The sequence below is a fragment of the Lampetra fluviatilis genome, chromosome 60 (assembly GCF_964198595.1).
Source record: "Lampetra fluviatilis chromosome 60, kcLamFluv1.1, whole genome shotgun sequence".
Taxonomy (NCBI): Eukaryota; Metazoa; Chordata; class Hyperoartia; order Petromyzontiformes; family Petromyzontidae; genus Lampetra; species Lampetra fluviatilis.
The window spans coordinates 4412857-4435618 of NC_136334.1; the positions used below are offsets into that span (position 1 = coordinate 4412857).

General features: G+C 45.6%; 1 protein-coding gene across 3 annotated transcripts in view; it reads left to right on the forward strand.

Annotated features, from left to right (window-relative positions):
• The window catches only part of LOC144950911 (transforming growth factor-beta-induced protein ig-h3-like), a 254138-nt gene that overhangs the window by 126921 nt on the left and 104455 nt on the right, over window positions 1–22762 (forward strand). For all 3 annotated transcript variants that reach the window (XM_078881080.1, XM_078881079.1, XM_078881078.1), the window contains exon 13: window positions 4885–5015. In XM_078881080.1, the coding sequence (XP_078737206.1) occupies window positions 4885–5015 (131 nt within the window). The remainder of the gene's footprint in view (window positions 1–4884; window positions 5016–22762) is intronic.

The following is a 22762-nucleotide window of genomic DNA, read 5'->3' on the forward strand; positions in this document are numbered from 1 at the left end:
GGGGAGAGAGAAAGAGAGACGCAGAATCCAAATATACAGCAGGCGTCAGGGTCGGGATCGAACATCTAGCCACCATGGCATTTCAGCCGGCAAGGCCCCATTGAGTTCAGCGGCTCTGTTGCAAGGGCGACCACAGCCCAAGACCATCGGCAGTGGTGGCAGCAGCCACAGGACATCGCAGTTCCGTAGAGTTACGTAGAGTTACACAGAGACGCATCGGGTTACATAGACACTCAACGACTCAGATTCTGACTCAGGCTTTATCTCAGCTGGTTCAAGTTCAAGTTCGTTTATTAGGTATAGCCCTGTGAGCCATTCGGCTCTTGAATCGGGTGCAACCGCAACAAACAAAAAACATGAACAGGAAAACATCTTAAAGTGACTAAGTGCAAACAGAAAATCCAAGAAAAGACAGCAAAATATTGCAGAAAAAAGCACCGTACACCAACGCTGTGTGCAAAAATCCCAGTGGGATGCAAGTCAAACAACCAACAACAACCACAAGACAACTTAGATTAAGGCCATCAGTCTAACTCTGTACTACAACAAACAAACATGGCCAAACCAATACACTTTTCGAAATCACCAAAATAAAGCCATGAAAGCAATGAAACAGTGATCCATTGAGCTCAGCAGCTCTGTTGCAAGGGCGACCACAGCTCTAGACCATCGGCAGTAGCGTCAGCCACAGGACATCGCAGTTCCGTGGAGTTACGTAGAGTTACACAGAGACGCATAGAGTTACGTAGACACTCAACGACTCAGATTCTGACTCAGGCTTTATCTCAGCTGGTAAGGACCCATTGAACCCAGCGGCATCGTCGCAAGGACGACCACAGCCCAAGAGAAACGTCGGCAGTTGGTGGCGGTCACGTGCACGAAGCCCACGCCAACAAAAGCAATGTATAAATTATTGGCACAGATCTCTGGGAACTGAAATTACGGAGGTTTTAGAGGCCAGCCAAGCGCGAGTGAGCAAGCTAGGCACAGGAAAGGTTGTGTCATCCATTGGCCACGTTACACGCTATCAGTCAAATCCAAGACAAGACAAATGAATCTCGAATGCCATTACGCTTGGCGTTTGTGTATCGATTGTGAACATTCATTTGATTCAGCGGACACCGAAACGGACGTTCAAGCCTTCGCGTATGAAGGCATTGACAGACAAGGACAAACGATAATTAATATGCACCGCTTCGGTTATGCCGTCCAACTGATGTTTCTCCTCGGAAGTGTTATTTTTATATGCACAGATACGGAATTCACAAAATTGCAAAGGAAAAAAAAATTACTTGCATTGAAACATTTCCGGTTTTCCGAAGACTAAATCTAATGGCACAGTTGCCCACGTGGCTGACACTCGAATTGTTAGGCCGCGTCGGGCGGCGGAGGGATAATGGACGTTATACCGACGCGATCTGAGACCGCAACAAAAACCTCAATAACACTGGTCAACACACTTTTTCTGGCATAAGGTATTCTAACGGGTTGAAGGTAATTTTGGGGTGCTGATTCCAAATCCGGCATCAGTTTTTGTCTATCACATCAGGTTTTTGAGATATCAAATATTGCATTTTCAAAAAAAATTGCAGAAGAAAAATATGAAATAAATGTGGATATCTACATAAAATTATGTTATAAACACACTTTCCTAAAAATACAGCACCGTATTTTAACACTAAAGCAGTCACTGACTCGCAACAACTTGCAATCATAAGTGACAGAGTTAATTTCGGGTAAAATCGATGAAAATGGGGTATGCCGATAGCACAAAATTGATATGTGATAGAGAAAATCTGAGATCAGATTTGGAATCAGCACCCTGAAATTAGTCTAAAACAGCTGCAAAAGTCCAGGCCAGAAAAAAATGTTTTTTTTTGTTGACCAGTGTTATCGATCGGGCCGCACGCGAATTTGTAAAGACCCCGTGTTGACTGGAAATAATAATTAAGTGGGGGGCTTGGACGGACCCCCCCCCCCGCTTTGTACTGTGACAGGTGCTTTGTGGGGGCTCGTCTTGAGTGACAATTAAAACAAAATAATTGGTTGCTTGACCCGAACGACATCTCTGCGTCCGCCCTCCTCTGTCTATTTAAGGCCACCCCACAGAGACGACCACCTCTCTCTGTTACCTGTGTTGCTCTCTTTATGTATCTTGGTGATATCTGTCTGCTAATATGTCTGTCTATAGTTTTCTGGTTAGATTTTATGTCGCTATTTCATTATACCTGATGATGATTGCTTGTGTTGCAATCGAAACGTCGTATTCTATTATTTAATTTAATTTATTATTTTATCTTTAGACGTGACTTAACCGAAAGAACCAAATAATAATAATCACTAGGAGGGTTGATGGATGACTTCATTAGTTCAATCATCACACACACCCTCTGTTGTTCCTCCCGTATATGCTACCGCTTGGCCACGTTTTTCGTCGTCACGGCTTACATTTCCAATCTCATGCCGACAACTCGCAGATTTACCTCGAGACCGTGACTGATGCCAACGTTTCAGTCTGCTTACTGTGTACGTTGTCTTCAATTCAACTCTCCACATCGAGTGCAAAAATTGGATGGTCTTAACACGTAGGCTTTCGCGACAAATATTATTCATAATAGAGGTTTTTTGGGGTTAACTCTGCCTGTCGCCTAATGATGCTGGTTGTAATTACCAGCGAAACGTCGTACTCGAATTATAAATTTTGTCAATTTACTCTCCGCCACACCGGTGTACTGAACTAGTCACGAATTGACACGTTTACGTGGCACACCATACTAATTGGCTGTGTCGGGTGGTGGCGGGTTTAACGACACATTTATATTTAAGCGATCTAACGCAAAAAAAAAACTCCTATGAATGGTTTGACTATGGCCATAGATGAGACTGGAATTTGGTCTCCCTCTGAGGTCAGAAACTTGCGTGTTATCCTGAGAGCGCAGTTTGACATTTGTAGTTTTACTTTTATGTACAGCGCTTTGAGATACTTCAGTATGAAAGGTGCTTCATAAATTCTAGATTTGAAGCTTTCGTGACTGCAAGGATTCATATTCTTAGGTTTTTTCGGTAAAGTCACATAGGTAAAAAAATTTAATTAATAAAAGTTAAATAAAACAAATTAAAAAATCACAACGTTTCGAAAGCAACACAAGCCTCGGAGGCTTGTGTTGCCTCCGAAACGTCGTGATTTTTATTCATTTTTATTTTTTATTTTACTTTTATTAACTTAAATTTTTTATCTACGTGACTTTACCCAAAAAACCTAAGAATATGTGCTTCATAAAGTAGAGGTTATTATTATCATTCAACAAACTTAACTCAGGGCTGTGCATTGAACAGTTTGAACCCACTTTTCTGCATTGAACAATTTAAACCCAGGGGTTGTACATTGAACAATTTAAACCCAGGACTGTACATTGAACAATTTAAACCCAGGGGTTGTACATTGAACAATTTAAACCCAGGGGTTGTACATTGAACAATTTAAACCCAGGACTGTACATTGAACAATTTAAACCCAGGGGTTGTACATTGAACAATTTAAACCCAGGGGTTGTACATTGAACAATTTAAACCCAGGACTGTACATTGAACAATTTAAACCCAGGGGTTGTGCATTGAACAATTTAAACCCAGGACTGTACATTGAACAATTTAAACCCAGGACTGTACATTGAACAATTTAAACCCAGGGGTTGTGCATTGAACAATTTAAACCCAGGACTGTACATTGAACAATTTAAACCCAGGGGTTGTGCATTGAACAATTTAAACCCAGGACTGTACATTGAACAATTTAAACCCAGGGGTTGTACATTGAACAATTTAAACCCAGGACTGTACACTGAACAATGTAAACCCAGGGGTTGTGCATTGAACAATTTAAACCCAGGACTGTACATTTAACAATTTAAACCCAGGGGTTGTACATTGAACAATTTAAACCCAGGACTGTACATTGAACAATTTAAACCCAGGGGTTGTACATTGAACAATTTAAACCCAGGACTGTACACTGAACAATTTAAACCCAGGGGTTGTACATTGAACAATTTAAACCCAGGACTGTACACTGAACAATTTAAACCCAGGGGTTGTACATTGACAATTTAAACCCAGGACTGTACACTGAACAATTTAAACCCAGGGGTTGTGCATTGAACAATTTAAACCCAAGACTGTACATTGAACAATTTAAACCCAGGGGTTGTACATTGAACAATTTAAACCCAGGACTGTACACTGAACAATTTAAACCCAGGGGTTGTGCATTGACAATTTAAACCCAGGACTGTACACTGAACAATTTAAACCCAGGGGTTGTACATTGAACAATTTAAACCCAGGACTGTACATTGAACAATTTAAACCCAGGACTGTACATTGAACAATTTAAAACCAGGACTGTACATTGAACAATTTAAACCCAGGACTGTACATTGAACAATTTAAACCCAGGGGTTGTACATTGAACAATTTAAACCCAGGACTGTACATTTCACAATTTAAACCCAGGGGTTGTACATTGAACAATTTAAACCCAGGACTGTACACTGAACAATTTAAACCCAGGGGTTGTGCATTGACAATTTAAACCCAGGACTGTACACTGAACAATTTAAACCCAGGGGCTGTACATTTAACAATTTAAACCCAGGACTGTACATTGAACAATTTAAACCCAGGGGTTGTACATTGAACAATTTAAACCCAGGACTGTACATTGAACAATTTAAACCCAGGACTGTACATTGAACAATTTAAACCCAGGACTGTACATTGAACAATTTAAACCCAGGGGCTGTACATTGAACTCCTCAACACATGAGGGCCGTGCATTCAACGAAACAAACCCCGGCAACGTGTATCCCTTGCTCTTGTCGGCAGCATCCTGGTGGAGCTGATCAAGCGAGCGGACATGGGCGACCTGTTCAGTAAGCCGGGCGAGTACACCATCTTCGCTCCCACCAACAAGGCTTTCGCCGCTGTGCCCCAGAAGGAGCTCGAACGGATGAAAGGTGCGGCACCTCGCTTTTGCACGCACGCCTATACACACACACACACACAGACAAAGACAAAGATCCCCACCCCGGTACGGCCTGGACAAGCTGTTGGGGCAAGTGCCGTTAGCGAATAGCAGCACCTGTGAAGGCCGGAACTGTGGGACGAGAGGGGGTGGGTGGCCAGCAACTACGCCCGGCCGCGATGTTTACACACCGTAACAGGTGCTCATTTGAGGCTGAGTCGACCTAGAGGATGCCCGGTTCAGATATTCGTCACTGATGCTGGCAGCGCGCGGGAATCGAACTCGGTTTCCCGGGTTCGTAGCGAACGTTTACGACAACAACACAGCCGCCATTCGTCATTAAGTAGCGGTGACATCACCGCAGCGCTTGTGCCAGGCTATGTGCACTTTCAGCCCACGTGACGTGTCGAACGCCCACTGGCAGGAGGTCAGACCTAGGTGCCATGGGTTGATTGAGATGACTGGCCGACACACCACCTGTGCCCCCTACTGCGCCAACTTGCTGTGCTTTAGCCACCCGGCGCTCCGCTCGTTGTTGTGAGCGTCGCTCCTCCGCCCTCCGTTGTTGTTGGAGGGCGACTGCCTCCAACTGCCCAGTAGCAGCGTCCTTCACGAGCCTCCTCCACAGAGGCCGATCTTGACACCGCTGGTACCAGTCATTGGCAAGTCCACTCAGCTCCACGTCCTCCTGTACCACATCACTCCATCTCTTCTCTAGCCCGTGCCGCGCCCGTTTAGTCCACACACACACAAAGATTAGCACGTACGAAGGCCGGCGAAGCACACGAGTTGTTTACTCTACGCACCAATGACACGATTCATTTAAGGCTGAGTCGACCTAGGGGAGGCACCGTGACAGGTTCCGATATTTGCTACTGCTGTTGGCCATGAGCAGGAATCGAACTCGTGTCACCAGGTTCGGAGCGCTCACGTATACAACAACAACACTAAGTCTTCTTGGTTCTTTCGGTAAAAGTAAAACATAATAAAATACAATTCTCACGACGTTTCGGCCACAACGCAAGCAGCCGTCCTCAGGTGAAGAACAGGTCTGTCGGAAAGGACGGCTGCTTGCGTTGTGGCCGAAACGTCGTGAGAATTGTATTTTATTGTTTTATTTTTATTATTTCATTACTTCCCTTCTACGTGACTTTACCGAAAGAGCCAGGAAGATGAATCCCTGCAGTCGGTTATGTCGCCACGACGCTTGTGCCAGGCCGGGTGCACTTTGAGGCCACACAAAATGTCAGAGGTTCACTGGCAGAAGGCGACGAAACAGACCCAGATGCAGAGGAACCACGACGATTTCATACTCTCTGGTTCTTTCGGTAAAGACACGTAGATAGAAAAAAAAACAATAAAAGAAAACACCGACGTTTCGATCGCAACACAAGCGTCCGTCTTCAGGTGAGAAAAAAAAGAGACGCTTGTGTTGCGCCCGAAACGTCGGGTTTTCTTTCATCATTTTTTCGACCCACGTGACTTTACCGAAAGAACCAGAGGGTATGGATTCCTGCAGCCACGAAAGCTTCAAATCAACTTCAATTTCACATGCAGGTGATGAAGCCGGATAACCGCGTCAAGAGTGTATCACCGCTATGATGTCTCCTTCGTAATTGTGAGTCGGGGCATTGCGTCGTTACGCGTTGTACGGTGTCTGTTCCTGGATGACCACAGTCACACGCGACTGGAGAGTTTCCAAAGTTCCATTTGCGCATTGGGTATCACGCATCTGAATTTCGATTTAAAGCTTTCGTGACTGCAGGGATTCATCTTCTTGGTTATTTCGGTAAAGTCATGTAGAAGGGAAATAATAAAATAATAAAAATAAAACATAATAAAATAATAAAAATAAAACATAATAAAATTTCCATTTAAAGCTTTCGTGACTGCAGGGATTAATCTTCTTGGTTCTTTCGGTAAAGTCACGTAGAAGGGAAATAATAAAATAAAAAAAATAAAACATAATAAAATAATACAAATAAAACATAATAAAATAATAAAAATAAAACATAATAAAATTTCGATGTAAAGCTTTCGTGACTGCAGGGATTCATCTTCTTGGTTCTTTCGGTAAAGTCACGTAGAAGGGAAGTAATAAAATAATAAAAATAAAACATAAGAAAATAATTCTCACGACGTTTCGGCCACAACGCAAGCAGCCGTCCTCACCTGAGAACCAAGAAGATAAAATGTTTAAGCTAAACAAGATCAAATTAAAGTTGATTTGAATCAGTAGTAGGTTTTTACCCTTTCAACTGGTACAAAAACTGACACCTTTATACAAGGCATCATGTTTGCAATAACCACAACACAAGCAGTCAAAATGTGGTTATTGCAAACATGATGCCTTGTATAAAGGTGTCAGTTTTTGTACCAGTTTAAAAGGTAAAAACCTACTGCTATATTTTGCCACTGGTAAAGGAGATGTCTCATAGTGTAAATGCTTACCCCGAGCTCTCAATACTCTGATGGTGCGTTGTCTTTGAGTTGTTCGCCTTTTGGCGTCATCTGGTCCAACACCAGTGGAGACTAGGCTCTAAGAAAAGCTGTCTCGGGTGTGGACCAATCAACTTTAAGGACAGTGCATTTCATCATCATTATCAGAGTTGTTTCTTTTTGTTTGCATTTTGACTGCTTGTGTTGTGGTTATTGCAAACATGATGCCTCGTATAAAGGTGTCAGTTTTTGTACCAGTTTAAAGGGTAAAAACTTGCTACTATATTTTGCCACTGGTAAAAGAGGTCTCATAGTGTATATTGATTTGAAGCTTTCGTGACTGCAGGAATTACTCTTTGGCTATTTCGATAAAGTCACGTAGAAAGAAAATATATGAAATAATAGAATACGACGTTTCGTCTGCAACACAAGCAGCCGTCATCAGGTAGAAGTACATTTGAGAGAGAGACAAAACACAGACACGGAGACACACAGACAGACACACAAGCAGAGAGAGACAACACAGAGACACACAGAGAGAGACACACAACATAGACACACAGAGAGAGTCAACACAGTCTCTCTCTGTGTCTCTGTGTTGTCTCTCTCTGCTTGTGTGTCTGTCTGTGTGTCTCCGTGTGTCTGTCTGTGTGTCTATGTTGTGTGTCTCTCTCTGTGTGTCTCTGTGTTGTCTCTCTCTGCTTGTGTGTCTGTCTGTGTGTCTCTGTGTGTCTCTCTCTGTGTGTCTATGTTGTGTGTCTCTCTCTGTGTGTCTCTGTGTTGTCTCTCTCTGCTTGTGTGTCTGTCTGTGTGTCTCTGTGTGTCTTTCTGTGTGTCTATGTTGTGTGTCTCTCTCTGTGTTTTTGTGTTGTCTTTCTCTGTGTGTCTATGTTGTGTGTCTCTCCCTGTGTGTCTATGTTGTGTCTCTCTCTCTGTGTGTCTCTCTCTGTGTGTCTCTGTGTGTCTCTCTCTGTGTGTCTATGTTGTGTCTCTCTCTCTGTGTGTCTCTCTCTGTGTGTCTCTCTCTGTGTGTCTCTGTGTGTCTCTCTCTGTGTGTCTATGTTGTGTGTCTCTCTCTGTGTGTCTCTGTGTGTCTCTCTCTGTGTGTCTATGTTGTGTCTCTCTCTCTGTGTGTCTCTCTCTGTGTGTCTCTCTCTGTGTGTCTCTGTGTGTCTCTCTCTGTGTGTCTATGTTGTGTGTCTCTCTCTGTGTGTCTCTGTGTTGTCTCTCTCTGTGTGTCTCTGTGTGTCTCTCTCTGTGTGTCTATGTGTGTCTCTCTCTGTGTGTCTCTGTGTGTCTCTCTCTGTGTGTCTCTGTGTCTCTCTCTGTGTGTCTCTGTGTGTCTCTCTCTCTCTCTGTGTCTATGTTGTGTGTCTCTCTCTCTGTGTGTCTCTGTGTGTCTCTATCTCTCTCTGCGTCTCTCTGTTGGTCTATGTTGTGTGTCTCTCCATGTGTGTCTCTGTGTTGTCTCTCTCTGCTTGTGTGTCTGTCTGTGTGTCTCTCTCTCTGTGTGTCTCTGTGTTGTCTCTCTCTCTGTGTCTATGTTGTGTCTCTCTCTGTGTCTCTGTGTTGTCTCTCTCTGTGTGTCTATGTTGTGTGTCTCTCCCTGTGTGTCTCTGTGTTCTCTCTCTCTGCTTGTGTGTCTGTCTGTGTGTCTCCGTGTCTGTGTTTTGTCTCTCTCTCAAATGTAGTTCTACCTGACGACGAATGCTTCTGTTGCAATCGAAACGTCGCATTCTATTATCTAATTTATTTTCTTTCTACGTAACTTTACCGAAATAACCAAAGAGTAAGATAAAATTGGCTTCCAGTCGACCCCCCCACCAATCCACTCTTCGTAGCCCGGCAACCTGGTGGACCTTGGGTGCAGTTGCACCGCCTACACACTCACTATCCACGCCACTGGGTGCCCTGTTGAAGCCCTGAGCCACATTCCGCTGTGCGCGGGCGTGTGGGATGCTTCCAATATTGATCTCACCAGTCAACGCAACGGGCGTCCGTTGCCCTCACACATGGTTCCTGTCTTCAGTGAATGGCTTCGGACGAGAAAACGGGGGTGGGGTGCTTATTCCGCGGGCAAGATGATTGCCAGACTACTTTAAATTACAATAAAAACAGTCTGGCGGTTGTGTAAGACCGGTAATTAAAGATTATTAAGGCGGTGATATCATGAACTGCTCATTCGCCCACGTTGTACTCAATTAGTGTACTTGGTTTTCTGGAACGAGAGCAATGAACCCCGCGTGCAAGGATGATGTCTGTCTTTTTTAAATCCTTTATATTAAGTTCACTTGCTTGCTTGCACGCTTACGACCGTGCAAATCTTTCGGTCGTTTTTTTAACCCACTTCCCGTGATCCAATCGAGCTGACATTTTGCACACAGACTCGTTGTGCGTGACAATTTATTTTCGTGAACATTTTTTTCCAAAATTTTACACTTTTTAGGGAAAAATAAATTATATTTAATTACCAATTGCTTAATGGTGGCAGGCAATCATCTGACCCATAGGTGGCAGCCATCTCAAGCCAGAGGACGAGAGGACTCTAGCCGCCACGCATATAAAGGATTTATAGTGAAAAACTTTGTTTTTACGGGTTAATTTTTTAGAAGCAATTTTGAACGCGGTCAAATGCGACCAGTTGAACGCTCGCCGCGCGGTTGTGGAAAATTTGGACGACCGCCTATTATTACGTGCCAGGGACTCCACCTGAAGACGGCTGCTTGCGTTGTGGCCGAAACGTCGTGAGAATTATTTTGTTATGTTTTATTTTTATTATTTTATTACTTCCCTTCTACGTGACTTTACCGAAAAAACTCCTATAATGTTTCATTGCTGGAGGGGTTGCCCCCCCCCCCCCGACCTAAAAATCCTGGCTCCGCCACTGAAAGCGAGCGTCACCACAAAGCCCCTTTCACCCGACCTGAGATTGCCGAGGCATTTTCATTACGAGGCAGTTGTACAAAAACACAAAAAAGTGCAATTATTATTAATGCGAGGCAGTGAAGCTTTTGCGCCACTCAGGGTTTCCTGGCGCTGTGTGGAGACTCGCGCCCTGTACGAGGCTGTGCGAGCGGCCATCACGGTGGCGTGCGTAAGCGTTCGATTATTGCAACTCACCGCTCTACGGGACGTCTGGCAAAAACATGACCGAGCTGCGGCGTGGACAATATTCTTTGGCACGTGTCGTGATGGGGTAATGCGAGATTTGAACGTGCTCGCCCAGTGCCTGCCGGGTTGCGTTGGCTTCCGGTTGCCGAACGAACACGTTAATAAGGCCGCACTCACTACACACAAAGCGCTAGCCACAAATGAATCGCAATACCTCGCTGATCTCGTAAAGAAGCATAAACCGTCATCACGCAAACTCCGGTCGTCATCCTCGCAGTGGGTTTTGGCGAACCGTCAAACAGAAACGGTCGCCGCTTTCAGATGCGCTTCTGTGGCCGTCTGGAACGCTCTCCCTTCCAACATTAGGAAGCCACTGGAGCTGTGCAATTCTAAATCATCTCGATTGAAAAACTATTTTTTTTTTGTCACTTTTTGTGTTCAGCTTATTGTCCGCCCGCTCCTCCGATCAGCGGCACGGCCGGCTACGTACGGTGCAAAAGAAGTTGTACAAATGTAGTGGGTTACAGGGAGGCACCCCAACAGGGCAACTACGTTAACCACGTAAACACTCGGGATAACTAACGAGGTGGTAACTGACACGGAGCTAGAGCTCAACAAGGTCACGATATAAACGGGTCAGGTCAGGGAAGCACTGTGAGGACCGAAGCCCTCTCTAGAGACTGATTTTTGTGTTTAGCTTGTTGTCCTTTCGCAGCACCTCCGATTACACTGGTCAACAAAAAAAAAACATTTTTTTTTGGCCTGGACTTTTGCAGCAACGTGGCCAAGTGGTAGCATATACGGGCAGAACAACAGAGGCTGTGTGTGATGATTGAACTAATGAAGTCTCATCCATCAACCCTCTTAGTGACGTCGTTCGGGTCAAGCAACCAATTATTTTTTTTATTGTCGCTCAACACGAGCCCCCCACAAAGCACCTGTCACAGTACAAAGCGGGGGGGGGGTCCCCCAAGCCCCCCACTTAATTATTCTTTTCAGTCAACATGGGGTCTTTAAAAATTCGCGTGCGGCCCGATCGATAACACTAGCTAAGCAAACAAAACAATTTTGGCTTGAACTTTTGCAGCTGTTCTAGACTAATTTCAGGGTGCTGATTCCAAATCTGATCTCAGATTTGCTCTATCACATCTCATTTTTATGCTATCGGCATACCCCATTTCATTGATTTTACCCGAAATTAACTCTGTCACTTATGATTGCAAGTTGTTGCGAGTCAGTGACTGCTTTAGTGTTAAAATATGGTGCTGTATTTTTAGGATAGTGTGTTTATAATATCATTTTATGTAGATATCCACATTTATTTAATATTTCTCTTCTCCAGTTTTTATTAAAAATGCAATATTTGATATCTCAAAAACCTGATGTGATATGCAAAAACTGATGCCAGATTTGGAATCAGCACCCCAAAATTACCTTAAAACCGTTGGAATACCTTATACCAGAAAAAGTGTGTTGACCAGTGTGATCAAGGTTGGCTACGCACGGTGCAAAAGAAGTTCAACGTACGTACAACATACATACGTACGTACAAACGAGTCCTGCTATCGCGTCCTGTTAGCCAGAAACTTTGGTTCACTTTTCTTTCTTTAATTTCCTTCCGCCGGTGAACGCAGGCAGATGGTTTTACATCTTTAGCACAACGACCGACTCCCAGTGGGGCAGAAGCTTTTAGATATGACAAAAGCCAGAATGTGGAAAACAAAAATAGATTTTTTTATTTTTATCATTTAAATGTTGTAGTTGAGAATGTTCTAACTATAACATGGCAAAGTCATCACTATTAACCTCGCCTGCTAATAAAATATTAATCAGCGATGCTGCTGCCGCATTGGTAGTTGGTGCACAAAGCACAACACAAACAAACTCAGCGCAGTTGTCAATAACACTGTGGCCTTACATATAAATGCATATATCTGATCGATAACGTATCGGGCAATTGACCTTCACAGCACGCAAGATAGCACTCTACCTCTCTGTCCTCTCTATGTGCCGTGAAGAAGGGCCATTGCCCGAAACGTCGCCTATTACATTCTTCGTTTTCCTTGCATTTATGTGCGTTAAATTTATTTCGCATTGTGCGTAGCCAACCGCACTAATCGGAGGTGCGGGGGGTAAGGACAACAAACTATGGGTCTTTGTGTGAGTCTATGGGTCTCTGTGTGAGTCTATGGATCTCTGTGTGAGTCTATGGGTCTCTGTGTGAGTCTATGGGTCTCTGTGTGAGTCTATGGGTCTCTGTGTGAGTCTATGGGTCTCTGTGTGAGTCTATGGGTCTCTGTGTGAGTCTATGGATCTCTGTGTGAGTCTATTGATCTCTGTGTGAGTCTATGGGTCTCTGTGTGAGTCTATGGGTCTCCTTGTGAGTCTATGGGTCTCTGTGTCTCTTTGCGATTCTATGGGTCTCTGTGAGTCTATGGGTCTTTGTGTGAGTCTATGGGTCTCTGTGTGAGTCTATGGGTCTCTGTGTGAGTCTATGGGTCTCTGTGTGAGTCTATGGGTCTCTGTGTGAATATATGGGTCTCTGTGAATCTATGGGTCTCTGCAGGAGTCTGGGTCTCTGTGTCAGTCTATGGGTCTCTGTGTGAGTCTATGGGTCTCTGTGTGAGTGTATGGATCTTTGTGTGAGTCTATGAATGTCTGTGTAATAATATGGGTCTATGTGTGAGTCTATGGGTCTCTGTGTGAGTCTATGGATCTCTGTGTGAGTCTATTGATCTCTGTGTGAGTCTATGGGTCTCTGTGTGAGTCTATGGATCTCTATGTGAGTCTATGGGTCTCTGTGTGAGTCTATGGGTCTCTGTGTGAGTCTATGGGTCTCCTTGTGAGTCTATGGGTCTCTGTGTCTCTATGCGATTCTATGGGTCTCTGTGAGTCTATGGGTCTTTGTGTGAGTCTATGGGTCTCTGTGTGAGTCTATGGGTCTCTGTGTGAGTCTATGGGTCTCTGTGTGAGTCTATGGGTCTCTGTGTGAATATATGGGTCTCTGTGAATCTATGGGTCTCTGCAGGAGTCTGGGTCTCTGTGTCAGTCTATGGGTCTCTGTGTGAGTCTATGGGTCTCTGTGTGAGTGTATGGATCTTTGTGTGAGTCTATGAATGTCTGTGTAATAATATGGGTCTATGTGTGAGTCTGTGGGTCTCTGTGTGAGTTTAGGGTCCCTGTGTGAGTCTATGGGTCTCTGTGTGAGTCTATGGGTGCCTGTGTGAGTCTATGGGTGCCTGTGTGAGTCTATGTGTATCTGTGTGAGTCGATGTATGTACGTATGTTGAACAGCATTTTCAAGGCCACAATGTTATTGACAGATGTGTCGAGTTTCTTTGCCTTTTTAACAGAGAGGCTAAAGGTGGACAAATAAAACATGGGGTGGGCGCTCCGAACCGCTGGGTCATTTTTACAAATCATTTGATTGATTTCTGCCGCCAAAGCCGTTCATCTCCGTGGCGAATTGCCAGGTTAGTTTGTCCATCTACGACAAAGGTCCCGGCAGCCACAGCGGTCACGGGCTTGAAGTCACGTGCGCCGCCGATGTCCATATATAAGAACAACAAAAATCCACCGTTTGAAATCCGTTCACGATTACGTTTTTGATTTACATGCTTGTGTAAATATGAAACTGGCCCTGTGTGTCCCCAGGCGCCCAATTGATTTCTCGAAGACAACAAAAAAATAAGAAAAAATTTACCCGTAAAAACAAAGTTTTTCACTATAAATCCTTTATATGCGTGGCGGCTAGAGTCCTCTCGTCCTCTGGCTTGAGATGGCTGCCACATATGGGTCAGATGATTGCCTGCCACCATTAAGCAATTGGTAATTAAATATAATTTCTTTTTTCCTAAAAAGTGTCAAATTTTGGAAACTTTTTTTTCACGAAAATAAATTGTCACGCACAACGAGTCTGTGTGCAACATGTCAGGTCGATTGGATCACGGGAAGTGGGTTAAAAAACGACCGAAAGATTTGCACGGTCGTAAGCGCGCAAGCAAACAATCAAGTGAACTTAATATAAAGGATTTAAAAAGGTGCTGTCGATATTGAACCAATTTTAAATAAGACGAAGCAATTCAAGGAAGGGAGCATTTTGAATGCCAGTCGAACGTAAAGCATAGAGCGCATGAAGGGAAAAAGCGGAGTGGCCTTCGATTTGTACACATTTGAACCTTATGGAGGTACCCCGGGGTACCATAGTAGCCCGGCTCACGCACAATGTCCGTGATGCAGTCATTTTTAGTCTGTTGATGGTCGGCGATGCGGCAATCGACTCATCTCGACGAGCTGTGCTCATGATGCACCACTACGGTGCGTACGAGCGAGCGTTCAGGGTTTCGTCGCAATCATCGTCCTCGCTGCGTTTCGACATCGCGGAGTAGCACTGAGTTCGGATTGATTGCTACCCCCAGTCGCGAAGTTAAGTACACCCCTGGAGAAAAAAAGTGTTCCAGAAATAAAATATTTAATTGCCTCGGCCAGTTTGTATTATATGGTACCCCGGGGTAGCGCCATGGGATCATTTGACGTGGGCCGACATAGGAGCGCGCAGAGAAAGACAGAGAGAGAGAGAATTCCCCCGTCGTGCTCGAACGCGAGGATCAATTCAGAAGCGCACCCCTCGGTTTGTGAGATGCTGCCACTCAGAGCCGGCCCAGCCACTAAGCGACCCTTGCAATTGCAAAGGGCCCCGTGGCCAGCAGAGGCCCCCCCTAGAGTCACTGCTAGCTAGTGGGTGAAAAAAATCATACATCAAAGGGGCCTCCAACCAAATTTTGCTTCGGGCCCCCAAAGGTCTAGGGCCGGTTCTGCTGCCACTGTGCAGCGAGCTTTGGGCTCGGACATCGAACAAAGGCGACGGTCACCCACCGAGTCGTCGCGCGGCGCTTTCAGACGCGCTTCTGTGGCCGTCTGGAACGCCTCTTCCGTTCCCGATATTGGGCAGCCACTGCGAGATATGCACTTATAAATCGTCTAGATTGACGAACGAATTTCTTTAGAACTGCGTTTTGCATAATGCACGAGCATAAGTAGTACTAATCACATACGTGCATTTCCCATAAATATGCTGAATTCCTCTTGATATGCAAATTCTTTTGTCAAGGCGCCCTTTCCCCCCCCCCCCTTCCAAACCAGCTTAAATATATGCTCCAAGCATGGTGCTGTTTCATTCAGACGCTGTCGCCTCGACAGACCTGGTTTTCACCTGAGGACGGCTGCTTGCGTTGTGGCCGAAACGTCGTGAGAATTATTTTATTATGTTTTATTTTTATTATTTTATTACTTCCCTTCTACGTGACTTTACCGAAAGAACCAAGAAGATGAATCCCTGCAGTCACGAAAGCTTTAAATCGAAATTTTATTATGTTTCATTTTTATTATTTTATTATTTCCATTCTACGTGACTTTACCGAAATAACCAAGAAGATGATTGTGAAAGAAGTTCGGCATACGGCGCATTACGTCGAGATGAGCTCACCACATTTTCACGAGCCCGCATTAGCGCATTTGCCATTCATCAACAAGCACAGCGGGTGCAACCTCTCTTAATTGCTCGCGTGACAAGTCGGCGCATTACTTAATTGGAGCTCGTTCCTGGGGACTTGCTGTGCCGAGTTCAATACGCGAGTCGCAGATTCATCTCATCTCTCTTTCATTACGTGGCCTTGGTGAGAACAGGGGGGCGTGCAATGCAGCCGAACATCCACGCCAAGAGTCGGCACGGAAAATTAATCTACCCACCCTCCCCCCCTCCCCTCCCCTCCCCGGGCACTTTCACGTCGCCAGTAAATTTGAACGATCTCTCGGAAAAAATATCTGCGGTGAAGAGGGCAACTGGCCACCCCACCGAGCCGGGGAGAGCGGTGTGTGGGAGCTCGCGCGCGGGCATCGATCACGTTTCCACTCGAGGCAGAGCCACCGATTTATTTTATTAGCAAATCATCGCGCAGGCCGTCATCGATTATCCGGCGGCTTCTGGGGTAGAAGGGGGCACCGGATTTCCAGTAACGCCGGTTAATCACGGCATCATCATGATTATTTGAAATAGCTTATTTTTTTGCACATTCTTGCGTAACATTACGTTTTCTTCTTGGTTCTTTCGGTAAAGTCACGTAGAAGGAAAATAATAAAATAATAAAAATAAAACATGATAAAATATTTTTCATTATTTTATTATTTTCCTTCTACGTGACTTTACCGAAAGAACCAATAAGATGAATCCCTGCAGTCACGAAAGCTTTAAATCGAAATTTAACATTACGTTTTATAGGTGTTGTGTATACGCTTTTTTGCGTGTGTTTTAAATGTGTTCACGATATGAAATCGTCGTAAAGAAACATACAAATAGACACAAATGAATGTCCTACTGTAAAAAGTGACTGTCTTTACCGTACTTACCACTTCAATCTCGAAGACATGGCATGGGATGATGTGCGTAGTACTACTAAGCTCTTGTTTAAACTGATTGCTTTTCATGATAGCCGGACTGGGTTACAGCCTTTGGAGCGGTTTTACCGGATCGGCCCAGTACCGCCGGACAATGTTGGAAGAAGCCGGGTAATTATCGATGATCAACTGTCTTTACAGAGTGCTTCACAAAAACGTTAACACTTACATGGGCCTTTCGTTTTTAATGGAAAACGAACGGATAATACTGCACTGTAACATGATAACAAATGTCATGTTGATAGCTTCAAGAAGGCAATGGGTCTCCCCACTTGTCCGCCATCGTTGTCAACACATCGCCTGGAATCTTCTCCAAGTGGTTATTGGAGGCGCATTTCTCGTGGAATTGTTGCAAATTCTCAGAAGTTTAAAAAAAATTGAAGCACCCTATATTCATATTTTTTTATTACTCTATTTATTTTAAACAAGAGCCCAGGAAAAAGGCACGGACCGTGACCAGGAAAGGGGGTGGGTGGGTGACATAAATTTCTGAACTCGGTGCTCCTGAGTTCTGCGAAGGAGAGGCACTGCAAGCAGCCGTGCACATTTTTCGGTCGTTTTTTAACCCACTTCCTCGTGATCCAATCGAGCTGACGTTTTGCACACAGACTCGTTGTGCGTGACAATTAATGTTCGTGAAATTTTTTTTCAAAAATGTTACACTTTTTAGGACAAAAATATTATATTTAATTACCAATTGCTTAATGCTGCCATGCAATCATCTGACCCATAGGTGGCAGCCATCTCAAGCCAGAGGACGAGAGGACTCTAGCCGGCACGCATATAAAGGATTTATAGTGAAAAACTTTGTTTTTACGGGTTATACTTGTTATATCTGTGGAAGGGAAGGCAAGAGGGAGAAAAGTAGAGGGGGGGAAATGGGTGGGTGGGGGGGGGGCATAACTAAACACATTCCTGCAGAGGGAGCTGGTAGGAACGTTGGGTTGCTCGGTCAATGGCCAGAGTCAACGGCGGCGTGGTGTATTCCACAAATATGCCCGACTGTGAGGGCGGGCACAAGCCGGCGTGAGTAGGTTAAACGTTGAGTTTTATAAGGGCACCACGGGGTGACCAGCCACTCCCCACACAGCCCCACCCCTCCCACCCCTCACCCAGCCCCACCCTCCCCCACCCAACCCCTCCCCACCCTCCCCTCCCCACCCAGCCCCACCCTCCCCATCCAACCCCTCCCCACCCTCCCCACCCAGCCCCTCCCCACCCAGCCCCTCCCCACCCTCCCCACCCAGCTCCTCCCCACCCTCCCCTCCCCACCCAGTCCCACCCTCCCCACCCAGCCCCTCCCCACCCTCCCCTCCCCACCGAGCCCCTCCCTCCCCACCCAGCCCCTCCCTGCACGACGGACGGACACAATAATCCCCTTTCGGCTGGTGTAACCAGGAGGTTCCTACCAGTAATAGGCCAAACAGAATAACCCACACACGCGCCAACGTACGTGCGTTGGACTTAATTGACACCGCACGTAGCCGACCGTGCCGACCGGAGGTGCGAGGGCCGTGTGAGCTCATCGTGAGTAGAAGTGTCCGCTGAGAAGCCACCAACTCCTTTCTGTCACAGGGTGAGCAGGGTGGCGGGCGATAATTTTAATCTGCCCGGAGTGAGCCGTGATCCGTCTACGCGGTAAGCGCGCCGTGCCGATTTCTCCGCGGCTCCCGCGCCAAGTGGAGAGATGGTGGGGGGGGTGGTGTGCGTCGTGGATGCAATTGTGCGTGACCGGATTTTCTTTTTCCCCCCGTGCCCGCGTCTTGTGAGCGCTTCTTGGACGGCGTTGGATTGTCGTCTCGACATCTGAGATGACTTAATTCGACCGGTCGGCACCTTGAAATCCAAACTGTGAACAACTTGTTTTTTTTTTTTGCCTGAGTTACATAGACCTGGTCGTGAACGATAGCCCGATGTGTCCAGTGGCTTTTCATCGCGTGGGAATTTACAGCGGCCGAATACTCTGAACGCGTGATGTCGATTCTAAATGTGGAGGGAAAAACCGGAGGATCCGGAGAAAAATCCACGCGACCACTGGGAGAGAGAAGAGAGAGAGACACGCAAACTCCAAATATACAGCAGGCGTCTTCAGGGTCGCGATCAAACCCACGACCTCCTGTATACCAGGCGAGGTAGTTAACATCTCGCCACGGAGAGAGAGAGAGACACGTATTCTCCAAATATACAGCAGGCGTCGCCAGCGTCGAGATCGAACCCACAACCTCCTGTATACCAGGCGAGGTGGTTAATGTCTCACCACCGTGGACATAAATCCAGCCTCCTAAATACACACATGGTTGTTATTTGTCCGGGGCCACACATGTGCTGGCACAACCCTTTGACAGGTGAATTCCTTGTTAACAAGCTGGCCAGGCAACTCACCCCCAATGTTTTTCAAAGAAAAATCTCAACGAATCGCATCCATCACTCGGAAGTTTTTTGGCGGCAGGGTTGGCGTTACGGCAACGCTGGTGCCTCACAGCAAGAAGGGGGTCACTGGGTTCAATTCCCTACGCGAGAGCGCCTTTATACATGTGAATAGGAGACTTGAGCTGGTTAAGAAGGATCTTTATTTCCAAGGCAACCTCGCACCGCACTGCCACTCATCATCGAGAACCAACCTCGAAATCTCCAAACTTCTTCCCCTTCAATAGCCCCGTCTCCCCCCTTTTTAAATCCTTCATATTAAGTCCGCTTGCTTGCTTGCTTGCGTGCTTGCGTGCTTGCTTGCTTGCTTACGACCGTGCAAATCTTTCGGTCGTTTTTAAAACCCACTTCCCGTGATCCAATCGAGCTGACATTTTGCACACAGACTCGTTGTGCGAGACAATTAATGTTCGTGAATTTTTTTTTCCAAAATTTTACACTGTTTAGGGAAAACAAATTAAATATTTAATTACCAATTGCTTAATACTGGCAGACAATCATCTGACCCATAGGTGGCAGCCATCTCAAGCCAGAGGACGAGAGGACTCTAGCCGCCACGCATATAAAGGATTTATAGTGAAAAACTTTGTTTTTACGGGTTATACTTATCCACCAATCCCCTTGTCGGGTTTTTCCGCCCCCTTTGTTAATCCTTCTCGCACCAATCCGATCAGGGTGTCTTCGACTCAATAATCGGATTGCGTGTCGTGCACGGCGGTGCTCTAGTGACCCTTGACCCGTGGTTGTTGTGTGGTGTTTGCGTGGTGAGGATGCCCCGAACAGCCTCTGCACGTGCATGGAATGTGTACGTTCTCTCTATCCCCATTTTTAAATCCTTTATATTAAGTTCGCTTGCTTGCTTGCTTAGGACCGTGCAAATCTTTCAGTCGTTTTTTAACCCACTTCCCGTGATCCAATCGAGCTGACATTTTGCACACAGACTCGTTGTGCGTGACAATGCATTTTCGTGAAAAAAAAATTCCAAAATTTTACACTGTTTAGGGAAAAACAAAAAAAAAATTACCAATTGTTTAATGCTGCCAGACAATCATCTGACCCATAGGTGGCAGCCATCCCAAGCCAGAGGACAAGGACTCTAGCCGCCCCGATGCCACGCATATAAAGGATGTATAGTGAAAAACTTTGTTTTTACGGGTCTACTTGTTCTGCTTGGACTTCCTTGGGGGGGGGATTTAATCTTGATTTGAAGCTTTCGTGACTGCAGGAATCCATACTCTTTGGTTCTTTCGGTAAAGTCACGTAGGTAGAAAAATAATAGATTACGACGTTTCGATCGCAACACAAGCAACCACCATCGGGTGGGACAACCACAGCAAGAAAACAACTGCTGAAGCAGCTGTCCCACCTGATGGCGATTGCTTGTGTTGCGATCGAAACGTCGTGATCTATTATTTTTCTACCTACGTGACTTTACCGAAATAACAAAAGAGTATGGTTTCCCGGGGGTTTTCTCTGCTTTCCTCCCTCAGCTAACAACAAACATCATACAAAGTAACGACTATCGGCGAAAACGTCCCAATGCTGAAAAACGACGAGAAAATTACTCAATTGAGATGACACACTGAACTGAAATATATTTTACTGGTAAGAACCACCTGGTTCCACCAGCCCACGGGGGATTATTGTGTCCGTCCGTCGTGGATTTAAAAATGGGAGGGGTGGGGCTGGGTGGAGAGGGGAGGGTGGGGAGGGGCTGGATGGGGAGGGGAGGGTGGGGAGGGGCTGGGCTGGGTGGGAAGGGTGGTGCTGGGTGGGGAGGGGCTGGTCACCCCGTGGTGCCCTTATAAAACTCAACGTTTAACCTACTCACGCCGGCTTGTGCCCGCCCTCACAGTCAGCCATATGTGGTGCGGCCAAACAGCTGAACCAATGTTGGGTGGGGTAGGGCATGGATATGGGGTGGCTAGAGGCTAGCCTCGTTTGAAAATGTCATAATTGCTTTTTCCATTTTCCAAAAGATGTTTGCAATTTAACCGTCCTCCTCCCGGCAGCCGGCCGCAAAGGGACGCACGCTGAGCTCGGCGTGATATCTGCGTCAAAGCCCAACGGAGCGACGACGTTCCAAGTCTCAGTTAAGGCAGATTTATGGAATGCGTGCAGTCAAGCCCTAGGCCGAAAGGCCTTGAACGACTTTCAGACAGCGTTACGTAATCCCACATTATCTAACGACTCGGCGTCAACCACGGCTCTCTCGCGACTCAAAAGGAGTTCACATTTGCGACAACAACAAACAGAAACATAAGGTTATGAATTGGGGGGGGGAGGTGTCCTTCGGGGTATTCTGTAAACAGATGGGGTTGGGAAGAAAGCGGAGGAACGCAATCTGTGGGGCTTTCTCGTACCTCCCCCACCATCATCCACCCACCTCCCCAGGTCACCCTTGATTTTCAGCTCAAACAGGCCATGCGTCGGGTTGAATAAATAAAAAATTAACCCGTAAAAACAAAGTTTTTCACTTTAAATCCTTTATATGCGTGGCATCGGTTTTATTTTTTTTATTCATTTCTGTTTTCTTGATTAAAAGTTTCATTTTTATCACATTGGTATTTTAAATTAAATATGAAAAAAAAAATTTCCTAAAAAGTGGAAAATTTTGGAAAAAATTTTCACGAAAATAAATTATCACGCACAACGAGTCTGTGTGCAAAATGTCAGCTCGATTGGATCACGGGAAGTGGGTTAAAAAAAACGACCGAAAGATGTGCACGGTCGTAAGCGCGCAAGTGAACTTAATATAAAGGATTTTAAAAAAACAATACATGGGCAGCGTGCACATCGAGTTGTGGGGAAAAGAAACTACATTTCGTATCAGCTTCTCAACGTCCGTATATTTTGACGGTGACCTAAGGCAAGCCGGAACAGACTGTTGGGCCAGTGCTGTTAGCGAGTATCACCTATGAAGGCCGGCACGGCGTACGATGGGGGTGGGTGGCCAGCACCAGTGCTGGACAATTATCCTCGTAGCACAAGTAGCTACTTAATGCTACGGGCCCCGCACTTTCAAGGGCCCCGCGCTTAATACCTTCAAGCTATCAATTCCGGTTCAGTTATTCTGCACTTGCTCTATTAATATAGTACTATACCGCCTTCAACTTTTACGAACGACTGTGTGTTTAGGGTTAGCGATTTGTCGTATTATCCGGCTGTATAGCAAATGAGAAAATACAATTACTTTACTATGCAAGTAAAATAGTTAGTGTTTTCATATTTACGTGTTTTTTGTTAATTTAGGGTCCCTTTGTAACATATGCTACAGGCCTTGCACTTCGCTTCATCCGGTACTGGCTA